This window comes from Furipterus horrens, unplaced genomic scaffold, assembly GCF_987537825.1.
Source record: "Furipterus horrens unplaced genomic scaffold, mFurHor1.1.pri manual_scaffold_8, whole genome shotgun sequence".
Lineage (NCBI taxonomy): Eukaryota > Metazoa > Chordata > Mammalia > Chiroptera > Furipteridae > Furipterus > Furipterus horrens.
Genome location: NW_028327178.1, coordinates 47,513,314 through 47,534,383, shown reverse-complemented (window position 1 = coordinate 47,534,383; position 21,070 = coordinate 47,513,314). Strand labels below are relative to the sequence as shown.

General features: G+C 35.9%; 1 protein-coding gene across 1 annotated transcript in view; it reads left to right on the top strand.

Annotated features, from left to right (window-relative positions):
* L3MBTL4 (L3MBTL histone methyl-lysine binding protein 4) overlaps positions 1-21,070 on the top strand; it is a 434,331-nt gene that overhangs the window by 222,355 nt on the left and 190,906 nt on the right. Inside the window, 1 exon segment of the mRNA XM_090285146.1 lies at positions 6,799-6,913. Within this exon segment, the coding sequence (XP_090141272.1) occupies positions 6,799-6,913 (115 nt within the window).

Below are 21,070 nucleotides of genomic sequence, written 5' to 3'. Positions count from 1 at the left end.
TCATATGTAAAATGGAGATAACATATAAAAATAAAATTTAAAAGTATATACTCTCTTCTGTTATAAATTCTTTGTGTTCTCTCCTCTGTTCTTACTTGGATAGACATGTAAACAGATTGGCTCAATGTGGAATTAATGTTTAATGTGAAAAAGTATAGGTAGTTTTGGACTACAATCCTGTGTTATTCCATGTTATTTTATTTTCATTATGAAAATGTCTTTATATTTAAAAATGTAATTTACCTCTATTACATTAGATTCTTAGGTATAGTAGTCCCAGATATACTCACAATCTATTTTTTTGTATGGTTTTCTCAGTAAGTTGTTTTCAGCTTAAATCTGCTTTTGCCATTTACTGGTTGATGATCTCAGCAAACCTCTTAAAAAGTTACTTTTATCATCTATGAAGCCAACATATTGTGAACATTAAGTGAGAATACATGTATTTTTCAACTATGCCTGGAATGTTAAACACACAATGAAAATGAATCCCCCTGCCATACCCAACACTTGTTCTTGGATTACCATGGCATTTTATGAAGGCATGACCTGCAGTGGAGGAGGTGTCTGGCTTCAGTACTATCCCTGCATCTCTACCACACCATCCCACAATAGAGCCTGAATCATAGGAAGTAAGATTTACTGCAGTCTTAGCACCAGTGGTTATGAGTAAGTGATATTGGCATAATATATAAAGACTTCGTTAATTTTTTTAGAATAAAATTTAAGGCTAAGTTTAGTTAACTGAAAATATATTCAATTAAAGCTAGAAGAGTTCAGGTACAGCCAACTCTCTTTCTAAATAAGTTAATATCATTTATATGCTTTCACCATGAGTCTTTAAAATAAATCAGAGGCCCATGACAGTAAAATACACATATCCAATAAGTCTGTTAAATTAAAATGGAAATTAAAAAGTTAAAAACTGTATAGGAGGAGCAAACAAATGTACTAATAACTTAAGCTAATAAAATTGTTATTATTGAGCATTAAATTTAGCTCCAGTGTACCTAGATAAATAACTGCAAGGATTGGTGATTACCATCATGTATCTTATTGACCCAACAGTTTTTGAGATCTGAGGATATGTAAGCCACAGTACAGAGAATTATGGAGGCAGCAAAAATGACTGAGGCAAAGTGGCAAAGCCCAAGAGAAAGTTCCCCGTGTGGGCATTGGGCAGTACATGAAAAGGCAAACAAAGCAACAAGGAGTCAGTCCAGAGGACTGACAGTTTTGGGTTTGCTTTTGCTGATCTAGTTCTTAAATGTCCCACTTATTTTCCCAGTCATTAACCACTCATGCATATGATGTCACTGCCATCAGGAAGTATCACTGTCCACTTAAGGAGATGAAGTTGAGACAGTTGTAGTGTTTCTGTTTATCAAAACCTGAGCAAGAAGGATATATATGTTTTTGCAGTTTTATTCAAACCTAAATATGTGAAAAAAATTATAAATATTATGAAATACAGTGCTGGAGATGATTTGGTTTTCTAAAGGATTCTTTGCTTTAAAAAAGGATTCTAAATATTCTTAAAATGGCATGTCCTCCATTAATTTGACCATCTGGTTAGAATTCTTAAAATTGAATCTTCACTCCAGAGATATGAAAATTCAAAGACAGGAAAATATCTTTTGTAAAGATTATCCGGGTACATATATTCCAAGTTTAGACTGCGTTTGCAGGGGAGGGGAGCATCTCATTGTTGGATTAACAGGAAGTATTTTAATTCCCATGCTTTCATTGTAAGTGGTTATATACAGCCTTGGAAAGGATAATTTAACATTATTTAATGAACATGCAGTAGAATGTTGAATAGAGTACATAAAAACATTGTATCAGCTTTCAAAAAAATTTAAAGATGTTATCTTTTTACTTTTTCAGTTTTAGACTCAGTTTTACAGTGGGATTCCCAGGTGCAAGCTCAGTATCTGAAATAGAAAGGCCTTACTCCTTGAATAGAATCTTGGTGGAGCATGTGGCATGTCTTGTTTGTGCTTAGAGGCATACTTGCTTGCTTTTGAAACATAAATAATTGAACTGTAAACTTAGAAGGATATTGAAATTTGATAGGTTGAAATATTAAAACTTGTGAATTTTTTTTCTTCACCCCATTCATTATACACACTTACATAAACTTCATTCTGTTAGTGAATTCAAAGAAACAAATATTCTAGAAAGGAATGTCAATTTTGCCTTTCACAACTGGAACACTTAATTGTCTGGTACTGACGTGATGCAGTTTGGTTATGTCTAGAGTGCTGAAACATCATAATTAATAAAATATAGTATAAGATCAGAAAAGCCCCATATGACAGCAGCTGAATGTAGAAATATTTTAAATAAGTTAATTTTAATGAGATATCATTTACAATAGTAAAATGTATAGATTTTATATGTACTTTTTGATAAGTTTTGAAACATGTATATCTTATAGAACCACCACCACAGTTAAGATTTGTAACATTTTCACACTACAGAAGGTTGATTTGTGCTCCTTTGTAGTCAGTTCCACTCCCCACCCCCTCCTAGATAACCATGGGTCTAATTTTTGTGCCTGTTGTTAAACTTTATATAAATGAAGTTATAGACTATGTGTTCTTTTGTGTCTGCTCAACATGGTCTGTTTGATGCATACTTATGTGAGTGTAAACTATATTTTTAACTGGTGACTAGTATTCACTTTTTGTATATACTATGTTTTTTGTGAATGGCTGTTCACCTGTTGGGCATTTGGTTGTTTTAGGGTTTTGACTATTAGGAATGAAACTGCAAGGAACACTTGTTTATGCAGCTTTGTATTTTCATTTCTTTTGGATGGAATGGTAGGGTTATAGAGTTGGCAATATTTAAATGCATAATGAAGTAGCAAAACGTCTTCTGAAGTGGTTGTGTGATTTTACAGCTCTCATCCAAACATTGTGTGAATGTTCTGGGGCCTCCACAGCCTCACCAATACCGTAGTTCCTCTCTATATCGCATTTCACTTATTGCAGCCTCACTGTATCGCAGGATTTTTAAAAATATTATATTTAATTATTTATCACGGATTTTGCGCTATATAGTGGGATATTGCAGTACCATATACGTATATTGTTAAAGTTACGTAGGTTTAAGAGTGTACAATATGTTTAAGAACATAAGTAGTGTTTATAAAAGTGTGGAAAAGGTTAATAAGGGCATTGGAATGGTTTATAAGTGTGCGGGAAGGGTTTATAAAGCCTTAAAATATACATAAATACAAAAATAAATATAAAGTTCCTACTTCGCAGATTTTCACGTATCACGGGGGGGGGTCTAGAACATAATACCCACTATAAGTGAGGGAATACTGTAATTTATATTGTCAGTCATTTAACTTAAGTCATGTGAATGGCTATACAGTAGTATCTAATTTTGGTTTCTCTGATGAATAGTGATGTTGACAGTTTTTTAATTTGCTTATTGACCATTTATGAGCTTTCTGTTTTCAAAGAACCTATCAATCTTTGGCCCATTATTTATTGTTTTTTATCAAGTTTTTGTCAGATAAATGCATTACAAATGTGGTTTGCTTTTTCTTTTTAATTAATGATAATTTGAAGAATATAAATTTTTTATTATGACAAAAATTGAACTGATCAGTTTATTCTTATATGGATAGTGCTCTCTGTATGTTTTGCCGTTTACAAATTGGCATTTTTGGTCAAAATGAGAGATATTTTGATATTATTCTTTCAACTTTTGTTTAACCAATACTCCTGTTCCATTCCCCCTTTCTCCTCTCCTTCTGGACTCTTAAGTACATGTATATTAGTCCAGTTGATATGAGCTAACAACTCCCTGGGGTTCTGCTTATTTTTTAAATTTTTTATTGTGTGCACTTTCACTTAATAATTTCTGTGAATCTGTTTTTATGTTTACTCACCCATTTCTCTGCTATCTTCAATCTGCTACTGAGCCCATCTAGAAACTTCTCTTATTTCAGACATTTTACTATTCAGTTGTAGATCTTCATTTGTTTGTCTTTTATAGTTTCTGTATTTCTGCTGAGATTTGCTCTCTGTTCACTCATTAAGACCATTTTTCCTTTTAACTTCTTGATCATATTTTAACAGCTACTTTAAAGTCATTTTCTGCTGATTACAACATCTGGGTTATCTCAGGGTCTCTTTCTATTGACTGCATTTTAATTTTTTTGTAATTATTTTGTTTAATATAATAAGAAGTCAGAATGTAATATCCTTTTAAAAAGTTTTCCACTGGATAAAATGGTGTTGAGTTACTGACCCTTCTTATATGTTCTTCATAAGAATTTATGATTTCCCTGGCCAAAAAAACTTTTATTGAATGAATATGTCATAATATAAGATAAAGAATGGTATTTATAATATTATAGCTTTTAAAGTTTTATTTTGTAAAAATAAAATTTTATTTTAAAAAAACAACTTTAAAAGCTATAAAATTATAAATATACATCACATTTTTGACAATTGATGCCTCTCAGCATGCAATTCAACTGGTACATGTGTCTTTATGTTTTCAGGGTACATGTCTCTTTATGTTTCCCTCCTCAAAGGCTGGGAAGAGCCAACAAATTAGACACTGCACAGGATGATGCACTCTGTCATTTCAAGTCATATCTCAAAGGTCGATCTAAAAGTGACAGAGTCTATACTTTCACACATGGTTAAACTGACATTCTGCTTGTGAAGTTCTCATGCTGAACTTCTACAAGCTGTACAACAGTTGATGGGTTTGACTGTATTTTAAAAAATTAACTATGGCTCACATTCACCTGCTTACTTGCATGTCTAATAAGTTATTATTGTTCATTGGATATTATGAATGACATAGTATACACAGTTGGGAGTATTTGTCTTCCATTAAAAAGGGAAGAGTTTGTTTTATCAGACAGTTAATTATTGGGGATTCTTCCTAATCTTGTTGAATTGACTTTAGGCTTTTTAAAGACTGGTCTATAGTAGCTCTTACAGTGGCATGGCTCTTATTCCAAAAGTACAACCTTTTCAGTTTCTCCATCAAATTCTCACGGAATTATTGAGATCTTTACATTCTGATCTCTCTCTTCTCCCTGTAAACTCTGACCTCCAGTATCTTCATTTTACTTGCACCTCTGAATCAACTGCTCTCTGCTTGGTTTCACCAAGTCTTACCTTGCACTTGTGTAGTCCAGCCTTTGACCAAGGTCTTATGAATAACCCCCGTAGACTTCTAAATAATAGATCTGTTTTCTCTAGAACTTTGTCCTCCAATTTCCAGCTGCTTCGTCAGCTCTGAACAGCAATCTCTGTCTTCTCAGCACCATGTAACTGCTTTGTTTATGTTTCTCCTCCCTGTGCTGTTATCAGGAAGTCTCCCTGCTGATGTCCTGGACTTAGCTGGGTGTACTTAGGGATGACATTTCTGTGCTGCTTTTTGTACAGAGTCTAAAAGCAGTCACTTCGTGTATTTTGTCCAGTTTTATAGCTATTACTATGAAAGAGCACTCTGTCATGTGTAGAAGCCTAAATCTGGTAGAAATATTTTTTGAAAGTTATTTCTAAGATCGTTGATTCTCAAGCTTTAGCATATATCATATTCATCTGGAGGACTTGTTAACAAACACATTGTTAGCTCCCCCCCCCCTTTTAGAATTTCTGGCTCAGTAGGATTGAGTTAGAGCCCAAGAATCTGCATTTCTAACACATGCCCAGGTGATGCTGATACTGCTGGTCTGGGAGCCACACTGAGAACCACTTGCTTAGAAAGAAGGATCTTGAGAAAAATATTGAGACTCATTTGTGACATAATACACCCATTTTTCTTCCTTTTTTTTCTTGGTCTTATGTCCTGAAAAATAAATTTATAATTTAGTTGGTTTATTATAATGCTAGGCACATTTCTCTTTTTATTTAAAATATGGTTTTCCAAAAGTTTTGATGGTTTTTTGCATTGAAAAGGATATGTCTCCATTTAATTGATAGTCATAATGTATGAGAATAGTTATAAAATAATAAAATATTATCATTTTTATTTTTTGTCTGCACAAATATTTTTATTCAATATAAATCTTCTCAAACATGGAATTTGATAAGTTTCAAAACTGAGTATTTGTTTTTTATTTCAGAAATTGGATAATTCTAAAACCTTTTTTTATATATATGTTGTGTGTGAATGCATGTGTGTTGTGTGTGTATTTTATAGGTAAGATGCAAAACAGTGATAACCAGTAGGATTGCTTTACCTGGGTCATGCCTCTTCCTCAGGTTTTCTGAAGCTTACACTTAATAGTCATTAAAATAAGTATTACTCCGTCTACCTTAGTAGCATATTTGTCTGCTCTCTTTGCCTGTTATTCCAATGACTCTCTCCTTATTTTTTAACATTTTGAAATGTAATGCTTCCTTTTATTCTAATTTATTCATCTTCTATCTGTATAAGGCTTGTACTGATGTCAAATGGTGACTCTTAATGATGATGCTGACATGGTTCTTGTAGTGGCAACCAGGACAGTGAATACGCTCACAACATTTCTTAGTTGGGAAAATTGATTCGTCTTATTTCTTCAAATTCTAATCAATCCTAACCGATTTTGTTTTTTCACTAATTTCTTCAAATTCTTAGGAAAAAATGGTACAATAGCCTATGGTCATTATAGTGGAAGGCTATTTGATATGTTTTTCAAGTATTTTAAATATTGTTTCAGCTGTAATGTGTGATTAACAAATTTTATTCAAAATTTTGGAGATCTGTTTTCCAATATTTTGATACAGGGATAGTGAAACTAATTATTAAATACTAATTATTCAACAGGTTCATTTTGATGACTGGGACCACAAATACGACTATTGGACAGATGCAGACAGCCCTGACATTCACCCAATTGGATGGTGTGATGTAACAGGGCATCCTCTAGAAGTGCCATATCGTGAGTATTTTGTCTTTGTTGTTGCTTTTCAAATACTTAGCCTGAATTCCTACATTAATGCTGGTTTTTTATGTCGTTATAAGTATTTTAAAACTAAATATCAGATAGGTGAATTGATTAATCATCAGTACAGCTACATTGAAAGCCAATTACTCTCAATTAAGCCTCAAAGGGCATGTTTCATATAAATGAAAAGTTATAATCATTATTCTGATACTGTTGTGTAAAAGAATCTTCATTTTGTACATTTTAGTTTGGAAAATGGACCTAGGCCTAAACCCATCTGATATGTCCATTGCTTTTAGCTAAATGATGTTTTAGTTTTTTAAACATTCCATCTTAATTTTTTATAGAATAGATTTCAAAATATTTTAGAAAAATAATATTTTAAATTTTGGCAATTAAAAAAGAGTTGTAAAAATTTTATAAAAACTTTTATTTTATTGGTATGTTTGTTATTTGTCTTTCAAGTTACTGGAAGTTAAGGAGCAAGTTAACCACTCTAACTTCTAATGAACCTCAAACCAAAATATCTTATTCTTTTATCGGAAGGAGTTCTTCTGATTAGAATCGGCTCATGACTAATAACTAGTTTTAGACACATGTGCAAGCACTCTCCATTCTTGTTTGTTTGGTTCCCTCATTCCTACTGTTGCCCCCCCTTTGGCTTCTTGGCATGAAACTAGCAAGTTATCCTGTTAATGAAGATATCTTACATTCAGCCAGTCAAGTGATGCTTGAACTTTAAATCTAAAAGGGCATCTTTGAAAGAATTCCTTAACTTTTTTTATAGAGAAGGATCCTTGAAAAAAATGACAAGCATTTCTACATTTTTCTAGGTTCTTCAAAAACCATAAAGTCAATAAGGTACAGGTCCTTATGTAAGCTACAATGTATTATAAAGAATAGGATCTGTACACAGAGAGTGTAACACAGGGAGACACTATGCTAAGTACCATGTCAGGAGGAAAGTGTAAGCATTTGTGCTTTGTGGTTTCTTTGATCCTACTTTTTATTTTCCAATATTTCACACCCCAGCATGCAAGGCAAATAGTTCTCACTTTATGTTAACCACTGCCTAACATTCACATGTATGCCTCAGTCTCTCATCTCAGTAACTTTCTCAAGTAGAAATGACTTAAACCAAGGTAGGGATGGATCATTTCAGGTATAGGGACAGTTCTCTATTACCTGCTCCTTTGTCAGGTGGCTTAACTGACTTCTTGACCTGAATATTTCATAAGCATCCCGAAGCCTATGGTATCCGTATCCCAAACCTGAACATCCCAAGCCAAAAACTTGCTTTTCTTTTGTTCCTACTTGCTTCCAAAGCTCCTACTTATTCAGAGTTATTCTGGACTCTGGTCCCTCCTTACCCCTTTTCTCACCCCACACATACAACCAGTCATTACATCTGCTGATTCTCCTCAGTTTCTCCAGAATCTGTCTTTGACCTCCACTCCCCCCAAAACCACCGCACTATTTGCACTCTCATCATGTTTAGAAATGATTGTACAGATGAGTTGCACAGATCTTTCCAAAGGGCCTGGAATGGATCTAAAAATTCAAGTTCTAGGAGGCAATATAGCTTAATCATTAGAAGTGTGAAATGTGGAGTCAGAATGCTTAGATTTGAATGTCAGTTTTTCTACTTCTGAGCTGCATGTCTTGCTATGTCTATTTCCTCATCTATAAAACAGAGGTAATTTTAGGATGTCTAGCTCATATATTTATAATAATGAAATATAACACTTCAAAAACTACCTATGTGCACAATTAATGTTAGCTGACATCAGGGAATTGTATAACATTCTATAGTTTTCATTTTTATATAAAACTGTGTAAATTATTAAGGATTCCAAAATTTGGAATTGTGCTACAATTCAAATCTGACTAGAGTTCTCAAAATATTTTCAATTTTTTCTGAAGTTTGACTGCCATGTGTTGGCAATATTACAGGATTCCTGTTTTGTGTACCGAGACTCGAGTGATTGGAATCCCTATAATTTGGGGGGAAGATAACTTATAATTGGCTGTCATGATATTCTGTTACTGCTGTGCTTATTTTTTGTTATAAATATGTTTGGATTAATCATTATTAAATTGGATTATTATAGGCTATAATTATCCATATATTTAAATACCTAAATTTTAAGACATGCTTATAATATGGTTCAATATATATCATACATGCCCCTATTGTTAAAGCAAAAATATATAAAATCAGACACACACACAATTTCTAATTTCCTAGATTTCACCCTATGTGCTCCTTTAGCCCTTGTTTGAAACATACTTTCAGAAATTATAGTTAAAAAGAATAAAATATTTGACCACATGGAAACGTTTTGTTAATGTTCTCAGTTAGGGATAGAAACAATAAAATAAAAATATGACAGGTCCCAATGCCTCTAATCAGGGAGCTTTAGCTGGAGACAAAACAAGAGAAAAGAAAACAAAACAAAAGCTGGAAACAGTTTTTTAACTGAATGGAGAATTGAATGTGCCAGTTGGTAACTAATAGACTTTTCTCACCAGGTGTGTGTAGTGTTTTTTCGGAAATGACAAGGAACCGACATGAAATGATAAGAGCTAGTGGGGGTGCGGAGTGACAGTGGGCCGCTCAGCCCTCCAGGGAGAGCACCCCCGGGAGGGTGGCCCTTTCATCAGACAAGGCTGGCCTCACCGTCTGTGCCATGAATTCTGAGCATCACCAAGTTGAGAGGAGCAAACTGCTCTCTCAGCTTAGGAATAAAAATAAGTAGGTGTTCTCAAAAAATCTGAGCCAACCTAGAAAAAGGCTTTATCCTTGGGAGTCACAAAAGATGTGATTGTTGAACAGAAAACTGACAGTATCCTCTGAGCTCATCAGGTCCCAGCCTGTCATTCAGGGGCATGGAAACACAGCATTTGCCCCGCTTATTGGACACAGAAGTGGATCTCGGGCCCTAGTCAGAATGTACTTCCTGATTTTTCTGAATCCTACAGTGTGTACATACTTCTGTAATCATGTAAGGCTCCCCTCACTGTTACCCCACTTTACATGGGCAAGGGGGTGACCCAACTGATCGAAGTTCCAGCCTTGGAGAAGCCTGTGGAAGTGCTGACTTGGGGCTTCTGAAAAGGGGCAGCACCCTCTCTTCTGCAGCTACAGCAGAGTTGCATGAGGCATGATGGGAAGAGGGTGGAAAAAATAAAAATAGGTGACGTTGCAGCACAGCTTTGTGCCCAGAGAGTAACTGCACATGATTTGTGATAATCAGCAGTTCACATGGTGCACAGCTGTTTTATGGAAAAGGCTGATTGAGCCTTGTCTTTCCACACAGAGGAATCCTTATTGGGCCTGGTAGGAGTCTCCTGGGTTCACACTCAGGATAGTTCCTATGATTTGGGTGGTCCTGGCTATTTGCGCTATCCCCCAAATCTTTCTTTAAGAGGCTTTTGTATCTTGATCTGCGGCTTCTGCTCACCTACCAGGGCTTTCAGAGACCCTGTGCCTCTTAGTGAAGCACAGAAGAACTTTTGGCCTTCTGGGTCCCATGCATGTTGTGCCTTAGGCTCATTAACTTGGCCACTGGCCACTACTTCTTCATCACCTCCTGCCATTTGGGGTCTTTTCCTAGAGATGTATAGCCATCCCTTGGTATTCCAAAGGAAGCAAATAGCTGGCTCTTTCCCCAGCCTCATTTGGAGGCTCCCTATTCAAAAATAAATACTTCCATTTATGTCATCCTAAAGGTTGGGGGGGTAAGGGATGCAACAAGAGAGGAAGAATGTGAATATACATACCTCTGACCTGCATGTCTTCCTTTCACCTCACATCTGCTTCACTCCTTTCAATTTCTTGAATGCAAGTTCTTTCCACCCAGGGCCTTTGCATATATTATCTTCTCTCTCCAGAATGGTCTATATGCTCATTTAATAGAGGACTCTTTCTCACCTCAATCCATCTCAAATGGTTTTTCTGAGAAAAGCCTTTCCTGGCCATATTATCTAAAATACAGCCACCACTATTATTTCCACTTCACAGTTTCCTTTTCTTCATAGTGCATATCACAATATGTAATTATTTTAATTGTTTGCTTCCTTGCTTTTTGTCCATAGTCCTCATGAGACTATACACTTAATGAGTGAGGGTCAGTAAGTGTTGTGTGGGTCATTGTTTCTCTAGTATTTGGCTTCCAATAAATATTTTTTTATATGTTCATTTCTCTTAGGAGTTGGTTTATCACTTATGCCAAAACATACATCTCTCTGCATTGGGCTCTTGCCTGCAATCTTTATTGAGTGAATTCTTGAGTTGTAGCTATGGAATTAGTCTAGTCAAGACTAGTAGTGGAGACATGGGCCAAACAGTTCTCATTAAAAACAAAGGAAACTTTCATAAATAAAAAGTTGACAGGCAGATAAAGAAAATTTTCTAGCTGGCTTCCATGTCTGAATAGTTTTGTCATTGTCCTTTCTTTAGCTTCCATTTGATTTGTATTTGAAAGTAATTATGGTGCTTGATTACAAAGTAAATTAAATGAAGCATTATTATGAAGTTAAAGTATATATCAGTACAATAGTAATACAAAGTATAATAATATGCATAGCCTTTATAATTAAAGATCTTGAGAACGTGGCTAATTTATTTCACTGTTAGACATAAACAAGCAAAATAGAACATAACTTGATAAAAGAGTCAGTGAATTTTTACCCCATTTGTTTCATTACACAAAGAGAATGACTTGTAAATACACCATATGACCTGATACATTGTTTATCCTGTTAAGTGAGATAAAATTCATAAATCTATGTTAAATGAATAATTAATAAAGGCCTCTTTAATGAACATTTGGGTACCATAGAATCAGAAAAATGTTATGCCATTAGAGGTGGAAATTCACTTAGATTGTAAAATAAGAATTGGTGCATTATAGCCTAGATGTGGAATAAATATGATGTTGGATAGATGTCACTCTGAGGAAAAAATGAAGATTGTTAACTTTGCCAAATAACAGCACATTTCCAATTTTACTCTTTTAAAGACAATTTCATAAGGACTCTTTAGTACTTGTTCTTTGAAAATACAGCAAGTAATCAGCAGTTTTAAGTGTCCCTAAGCACTCATTGACTTAATAGACAATTACAGCACATTGTGTTTAAAAAGAAAGTTAACTATTTTAGAATTCCCTAATTACAGATTTACATGATAGACTTATCAAGGAAAAATAATACATTTCAAAATGTACTTGGAGTCTTAATGATATTAATCTGTTTTAAATGGTCCTTGTTGAAGTGCTTATCCTGTATTCTCTGCCTTTTGGAGATGTGAAGGCAGAATTCATTTACTTTGTTCTAAAACCTAGTCTTTGAGATCCTAGTGGCAGCTCAGAAAAATTTTACAGATTATTTTCCCATTATAACTAGATGACTTTGTTTGCTACTGTTCAGTTGAGATGTAATGTAGCAAGGTGGGTCTTAGTATTCCCATTATAGAAATTGGTAGATTGTATCTGAACAAGATACAGCTCTGGGAAAAGTTACAGACACTTAAAACAAATACACACTAACTTCTAAAAGTCACAGACTGACTGACCAGTTAACAATAAGCTGAAACAGGTTCTTATCCTGTCCCAGTTAATGAGTCACCTGGCCACACGGACATCCAGTGGAAATCCTGGGCTGGGCAGGAGACCTTTCAGGATTTCTCTGGGTTTTAACCTTATTCAGAAGACAATAACACCTTCAAGGGAAGGGGAACAGGATGAGATACAATTATCATACTCCTGCCCCTATATCTTTGTACAGGGCCCGATTCATGGAAACCTTGAGTAATCAGCTGAGGGCCTAAAAATAGTACTTGAAAGGAAGGGCTTTACCATCTCGGAGGGTAGTGTTGCTGTTGTCACTGAATAAAGATTTACTTGGTATCTTGAGCACAGTAGTCCCTCTCTATATCGAGGTTCACTTATCATGGCCTCACTGTATCGCGGGATTTTAAAAAGTATTATATTTAATTATTTATCGCGGATTTTTCACTATATCACAGGATTTTGCGGTACTGTATATGTATTTTGTTAAAGTTACGTAGGTTTAAGAGTGTATAAAATGTTTAAGAACATAAGTAGTGTTTATAAAAGTGTGGGAAAGGTTAATAATGGAGTGGGAAGGGTTAATAAGGGACTGGGAATGGTTTATAAGCATGTGGAAAGGTTTGTAAAGCCTTAATATATATATAAATACTAAAATAAATGTAAGGTTCCTACTTCGTGGATATTCACTTATAGCTGGGGGGTCTAGAACGTAATACCCATGATAAGTGAGGGAATACTGTATACTGAGCACTGTGCTAAGGTTTGGAAAGTCCCTGGGGGACTTTCTGTGCTGGTGATCATGATGATGAAGCTTGGAGGGAGAGAGGGGGCCTTATGAACAGTCTTCGTGAAGGACATTGGTGGAGGTCATGCAGGCAACAAAACATGCTCCAGCTGCCACAGCACCAGGATTCGGTGAGAAGACATTGAAATTTCCCCTCCCAAGATGATCTCTCCTATTCACGCTAAGGTCTCCTTTCAAATTTGAGGGTCAGAGTGGGGATGAAAATGTGGAGAGGGCAACTCTGGGTTTTGCTTTAAGGATAAGCTTAGCTATATTAGTATCTTAGAGATATTTTGTCCATTTACCTTCCATGATTTTAGAAGATTAGAAAATAATTGTGTGCCTTATTTTACAAGTAGATACATCATTGAGTGACTCCCTGCAATGAAATAGAATCAAATATTTTTATTGTAAAATAAACATTATATATTTGCATTATGAAAGGAGCTATTTCTAGATTACGGTATTTTTTTTTCCATTTTACTGTGTTTACATAACCAAAAATCAACAAGTTGAAAGTATATACAAACCAAAAATTCAATGAACACTGTGAATGAAAAACTTATAGAACTGAACATTTTATAGCATATTTGGGAACTAAGACCCTTTGGCTTATATGTTACTTTTTATACATGCTTTGCTATTCATTTCAAACCAAAAAGTAAAAATTAGAGTTTTTTCCTTAGAGAAGCAGTAAGTTTCACTTCAATACATCAGACTACTGTAATTATAATGATGACAGAACACCATCCACGTGTCTTTGGGCTCACAGCTAGCTTTCTGGTCCTGTACATCCAGCACTAGTGATCATAGATCTTTCCTTCATGACCTGCTCACAGGATTGGCATATTTAAGAGCTCCTAACCTTAGGGGTCTGATACACAAAGTCAGAGCTACTTTGACCAGCTAGTAGCCTTTTCCTACTATATTTGAATGGCTCTTGGACTGTCTTCTGAGGCATCTCAGAATACTCCTGTCTTTATTTGATTTGTTCCTTCACAAATATTTTTTTTCTAAGTATATTTTGTTGATTATGTTGTTACAGTAGTTCCAATTATTTTCCCCTTTTCTCCCTTCTGCCCAGTACCCCCCTTCCCTCCAGCAATCCCACCCTTCTTAGTTCATGTCCATGGGTCATGAATATAAGTTCTTTGGCTTCACACTTTCCTATATTATTCTTAACTTCCCCCTGTCTATTTTGTATCAATTGATTATGCTTCTTAATTCCTGCACCATATCCTCATTTCTCCCCCTCCACCCTCCCAGCTGATAATCCTCCAAATGGTCCCCATACCTATGATTCTGTTCCTATTCTGTTTGCTTAGTTGGGTTTTGTTTTTATTTTTTAGATTCAGTTGTTGATAGTTGTGAGTTTGTTGTCATTTTAATGATCATAGTTTTGATCTTCTTTCTCTTAAGTAAGTACCTTTGACATTTCATATAATAATGGCTTGGTGATGATAAACTCCTTTAGCTTTACCTTGTCTGGAAAGCACTTTATCTGCCCTTCCATTCCAAATGATAGCCTTGCTAGATAGAGTAATCCTGGTTGCAGGTTGCCTTTCATCACATTGAACACTGTTTACTAGTCCCTTCCTGCCTGCAAAGTGTCCTCAGAGAAATCAGCTGATATTCCTATAGGCACCCTGTGGTAAGCAACTCTCTGCCTCTCTCTTGCTGCCACCAGGACTCTGTCTTTATCTTTCACCTTTGGCATCTCAATTATGATGCATCCTGGTGTGGTCCCCTCTAGGTCCAGCTCACCCGGGACCCTCCGTGCTTCCCAGACCTCTATGTACATCTCCTTCACAAAATTTAGGAAATATTCCTCATTTTTTTTTCAATTCTTGCTTCCTCATTCTGCACTGGTTGACTTTTTAAAAAATTTTTCTTCCTTATGTTGCAAATCATTGATTTGAACCCCGGTTTCCTTCCCTTCACCTTTGGTTTTGCGTGAATTTTCCTTCGTTTTACTTATCATAGCTTTCACTTCTTCTCTTATGTGTTTGCTGTACTCAAGCATATCTGTCAAGCCTGTGAGCATCTTTATCACCAGTGTTTTGAATTCCCCATTTGTTAGGTTGTCTATCTCCTTGTCACTTAATTCTCCCACTGGAACCTTGATCCATTCCCCCTTTTGGGACATACTTCTCTGTCTCCTCATTCTGAAAGGCTCCTGTGTTTGCTTGCTTCCATGTCCCAAGTAGAACTGTCACTCCTGTTATGTTATAAGGGGTGGAATCTTAGGGATTTGTCAGTACAGAGCAACCTGTTTCACCACGTTGTGGCGCTGTATGTGGGGGAGGGGTCCGAGAGGGAACAATGCCGACTGCCCAGCACTCGCCCCCTTTTCCAGGCATATCTCCCACTTTTGCACTGGACTGGCGCCCCTCTAGTTGCTGCCCTGGCCATCGTTCCCAGAGTGAGTGGGTCTGCAGATGTTCTAGGACCGTGGGGGCCCTTTAAACAAGCGGATTCTGCTGAGAGACTGGCAGTGTCTTCCTCCACCCCAACCCCCACTGGTGTGCAGAGATTTTCCCCAGTGCTGGGACCATGAGCTGCTAGGTCCGGTGAGGAGCTGGGAACATTCCCCAGGTGTCCCTCTCTACCCTTCAAAATGTGTGACTGCGCCCTCCACCGACCTGCCACTGCCACTGCTGCTGCCACAACATTGTGTCCTCTCCACCCCAGCTCCGCCTCTCCTACCTGTCTGGATGAGTATTTCTTCTTTATAGCTTTGTTTGTTGGACTTCCATGCCACTCAATCTTCTGGAACTTCTGGTTTTCTCTAGTTTTGAGGTAGTTGTATTCCTTAGTTGCAGAGGGAGACCCAACATGTCTGTCTAAGCCTCCATTTTGGCCGGATGTCCATACTCTGATAATGAAAATTCTTAATGGGGCTATATAAGATCAAGGCTAATTTGAAGAAGGATTATGAATGTTATAGTTTCTGCTTTTGATGTAATTTGCAGGTTATTGGAAAGATGTTATAGTCATCCATTCCACGTTAGAATCTTGATTATAGAGTGTATTTAACTCTTCTAAATAATTTTTATATTTATATATGTTTTGTTATGAGAACAGATGACATTTCTGTCAGCAACTAATTTGATTTTTTAGTCATCAAATTACATGTGACATTTTCAGTGAAAATGAAAATTTTAACAAAAATGCAGTTCAAGGATTGGAGAACTTCAAAAACAATTCATGAGTGACCATGATATACTTACAGTATTAGGCCTGTTTCTTATCTTCTTTAATATGAATAAGAAAAATCCTAGGAATAAAAAAGGCCTAAGTTTCCACTTTTTTGGCTTCTATTTAGTATCTTGTTGCATAAGGTGAAGCTGAAGAAGGGAAAGAGGCAAGGAGTAGAGTGGAGGATAGGGAGAAGTAGAGAGAGAATGATTGAAAAGGACAGAAGGGTAGTTTTGCAGCATTTTTATTTAGATTAGATGGAAACTATCCATTTACATAAACCCTGTGTAAAATTAGTCTTTTTTTAAAAGCCAATTTCATGTAAAATACAAGTTAAAAGAGGTTCCGAGCAAAAGAAAGGAGTTTTACTTGTTTCAATAATCTTTGAGACAACATTGTATAAAAGTTAAGGTTTAGAAGAAAGTACATCTCTTTATTTCTTTTTTAAAAATAATGGAAAAAATGAAATAGGATCTCTCACAATAAAGTTGTCAGTTAGATGTAGGTTCAGTTCTATTTAGCTTACATATATGTAAATCAAAAAAAGTTTTTGTGAGCCAATAATCCCCAACATTTTTTTGTACTCTTAAAATTCTGTGCTTCTGCATTATCTATGTGGACCTCTCCCTTTTTCTGCCATAACTCAAGAGTGTCATTTTCCTGATTGATTTTCAGAGCTTAAAAACTGGATTACCTAACAGGTTTGGCAATATATGAAGGATTATGTTATTTAGTAATATAAAAAGAGCCTAGTTTTGTGTATTTAAATAGTTTTAGTATAATCGATGTTATAAATTTCTTACTTTAAAATGCTAGTGTGACATGCTTGAGAGATATCTTAAATTAAATCTGAATTTCTTCCTTTCTGCTTTAATGTCATTACAGCTGTGTATCAGTTAACACCATCCACACATTCCTTACCGTCTTGTCCCTAGTCCTTACAGTGGCTTATGCGGCCAGATCTAAGGTGTTCATCCAGAAACCTCGGATCGAATTTTTTCATTTCCCAGCAAACCTTTGGTCTCCCTGATACTGTACCCATATTATATATGAGATCCTCTTTTTCTGGGATTCTTGTGTAATTATCCAATTGCCCATCATATTATTCTTTCTTTAAAGTTCAACATATGATAAATGCATTTTATCATATTTGCTAAGAAAATCTTTACCAGCTGCTCTTCTGTCTTTTTTTAAATACTGAGCAAAGCCCAATATACTGTGTTTCACTTTTTATCATTACTGCTCAGAAGCTCTGTCAGATCCGTGGAAGGGACTTTTAGAAAACTATCCATTGCTTTTCTTACTATGATATTGTTTCCATGTGGTAGAATTAGTATCATTTTCATATTCACTGGTCCTTTGGGTTTCTAGCACATTTCTAAATGTTTTCCTGTGTTAAGTAGATGGTTAATTTACCTTCCTCTCTAATATTACCATGGTTATATTTTAATGGTTTTTCTGTATCATCAAGTAAGTATAGCATTCACATTTTTAGTAACCTTTTGAAAATTCTTTTGCAGTTCCATTTTAGAAAATTACTCTCCTATTTTACTTATATATCATGAACTCTGACAGCCTGAAATGTAGTGCAAGCAACCATGGCATTTAGTTAGACTATTTTATTTTTGAGAAACTCACTGTTATATCACAATGGGTATTTATTGTCCCTAATTTTATTAGGAGATGGAGAGTTGGTATGATTAACCTATAAGTTTAGTTTGAAAGATATGCTTTTTACTTGCTTTCTCTGACATTCAAAGGTAATTATTTCATTAAATCTTTTTAGCAAAGTATAGTATAACTTTCCTGGGTATGGGGAGGAAAAGAAAACAGGATACTAATCTAAAAGTTTCCAATCCAAAAAAAGACAGTGAAAACTTAATTATTTGAAATGAGAGCATGTGCATATATGAATAGTTTATTAATTTTTTAATTTCTAGATTTAATATTTTTTGCATTGTTACTCCATTCTTAGTCTCAGCTGATGATCTTACTGGCTCTTTTGCTGAGAAAATAAAAGCTCTCAGGGGAGAAATTCATCATCCTCGCACCCTGATCCACCAGCACACCCTCCTCTGTACACATGTGCTTTGCCTTTCCTGCCATTGAAATTGGTGAGAGTCCCCTCTCTGTCAGCAGTCAGTCTTCACTGGCCACCATTCTATCCCTTTGTGTCCACCCTCTCTCTCTACATTATTGAATTTTCCATCTACTGAAACATTCCCATAATCACTCAAACAAAAACAGTAATAAAAATATTTGTTTGACCACAAACCCACTTTTATACCACCTTTTATTTAAAAACTCCTTAAAATAGTGTGAACTATCACTTTTCCCTCTTCCCTCTGCCATTCTCCCTTGAACTTTGGTCAGGCCTGTTCATATCTGTTCAGTAAAAATGTTCCTGTTTCAGTCACCCCAGCCCTGCACACTGCCACACCCACTGCACTGATTGCCCATCTCCACAGGCCTCTGCTGTGAAGGATGCATTTCTCCTGGCTTTCCTCTTACTCCCTGGCGGCTTCCTCTTGGCCTCTTTTCTCATTCTAGCTCCTGGAGTACTGTTGGGCAAATAACAGGCACTTAATATCTCTTTAAATGAAAGAATAACCCTCAGTGGTTATTTTTATGTCAATAATAATAATAATAATTAATAAGGTATTTTAACTCATCTGTTATCAGTGACATTTAAATCTGTTCCACTCTTCTGTTATATCCCCTAGTGGATATTATCACCCAATGCTAATGTCATTTCTCTATAAAAGAATCAGGTAGGACTGAATGCTTTTCCAGCAGTGGGTAAATAGCGTGGAAATAAGGATGAGAATGCTGCTGCTTGATCCTTATTTTCTGATGCTGGCCAATATCAATCTGGAGCTCATATACATATATCTTAATTTGCTTCAATCTGTGTCAGTATTGTCATTCTGCTCTGGGTCAGCTCTATACCAAATAAAATAAAAATTGTAAGAGGAAACCACTTTTCTACTCAGAAGAAAGGAGATGGATCTCAACTTCTAACACATTCTGGGTGGGATAATAAGCCTTTCCACTCAAATTACTGTGGTTGCTGGTTTGGGCCATTTTTAAATAAAGGACAGTTCTTTCACATTTCCTAGAAAGAAGTGCAGTCTCTTTTATTTCTTGATTTGTGCTTGATATCTCACATCATCTTATACGACTATAGGTCTCATACCCACATGCAATTCTAGTTTTTGTTTTAGAACAATTACTTGATTTCACAAAAGAAGAGACAAGATAACATTGCTATCTTATCCTAGGGTCTTTTTTAACACCAGGTAACACAAAAGTCTGTTTATAGTGGCTTAATCAAAAAGAGGGTTATTTTTAGCCCTGGCTGGTGTGGCTCAGTGGCTTGCGTGCTGGCCTATGAATGCAGAAAGAGGGTTACTTTTCCTCCATGACAGACACTTATGTGGTAGGTGCCCCCTGGCATGTCTTGGGTTCAGGCTCAGTCTTCCTTTATTCTCTGCCTTCTTCAACACTTTGGGTTTTGTCCTTGTGCTTGTCACCTTATGAACTCTTACATCTGCATACTGCAAAGGTCAGAGAAGAAAAAAATGGGCAAAGCAGCACCAACATCATCTTTATGCTTTTAATAGGAAAGAAAAGCATTGCCTTTACCCTGAGGTCTTATTGTCCATGACAGTGTTAAATGACCATGTCTTGATGTGAGAGAGGCTATGAAAGCCAACATTTTTAGTAAGGCACATTGCTGCCCTAAACCAAAGAAGGTTCAATCAGGAAGAAGGGAGGGGCACTGGCTGGGCAACTACAGTGTCTGCCCTGGCTGTTCCATGTGAAGAGGGATCCATGAGGACATTGTACTACAGCATAATGTTAGTGTGAAGCATTGGTCATTACTTAGATAATTTCCAATTTACAAGGATATTTTCCATTTCCTTGTCCTTACACTATTAACTCTGCAATTAGATTAACTCCTGCCTGAGTAAACTTGTTATAGAAGACTTGGAATAAATTAGACATTATTCATGCTGCTTGATAGAGCGAGTAACTCATAATATTTAGTCATAGAAAACTAGGTTGATTTTAGACATGCTAAACTCTGAAATGAGAATCAAATAGTGATTATCTCACAGCATTCTGGTCAGGTTATGCTAAAAGAATGCCTACAGGTGTTAATTGTTGTTGTCTTTATGATTCTTTATTCATTCTTAAACATGATTCCATATCTCTTAGGTGCCAGCCACTGCTGTAGTAGGTGCTAGGGATACAATGTAAACAAATTAGTGAAGGGAGACAGGTGATAAACAGATAAACTAGGAAAATAATTTCCAGTAAAATGGTAAAAAGAAGACAGGAAAGGGTAATATGGTCAGGGACATTCTCTCTGAAGAAGTGATTTCAAGCTGAGAACATTTTTTCTAGAAACCTAATTCCCTCAATATCCAAGCTTACAAGTAAAATATTGTTGGCGAAAATGCAGTTATATTCTAGGGATCTATGATAGAAATTAGTTTTATCATAGGTTCCCTTTATCCTAGAGGCACTAATATGAAGGGCTGTAGAATTTACAAGTTTCTTTCCCCACAGATGACTGTCTTATTCACCATT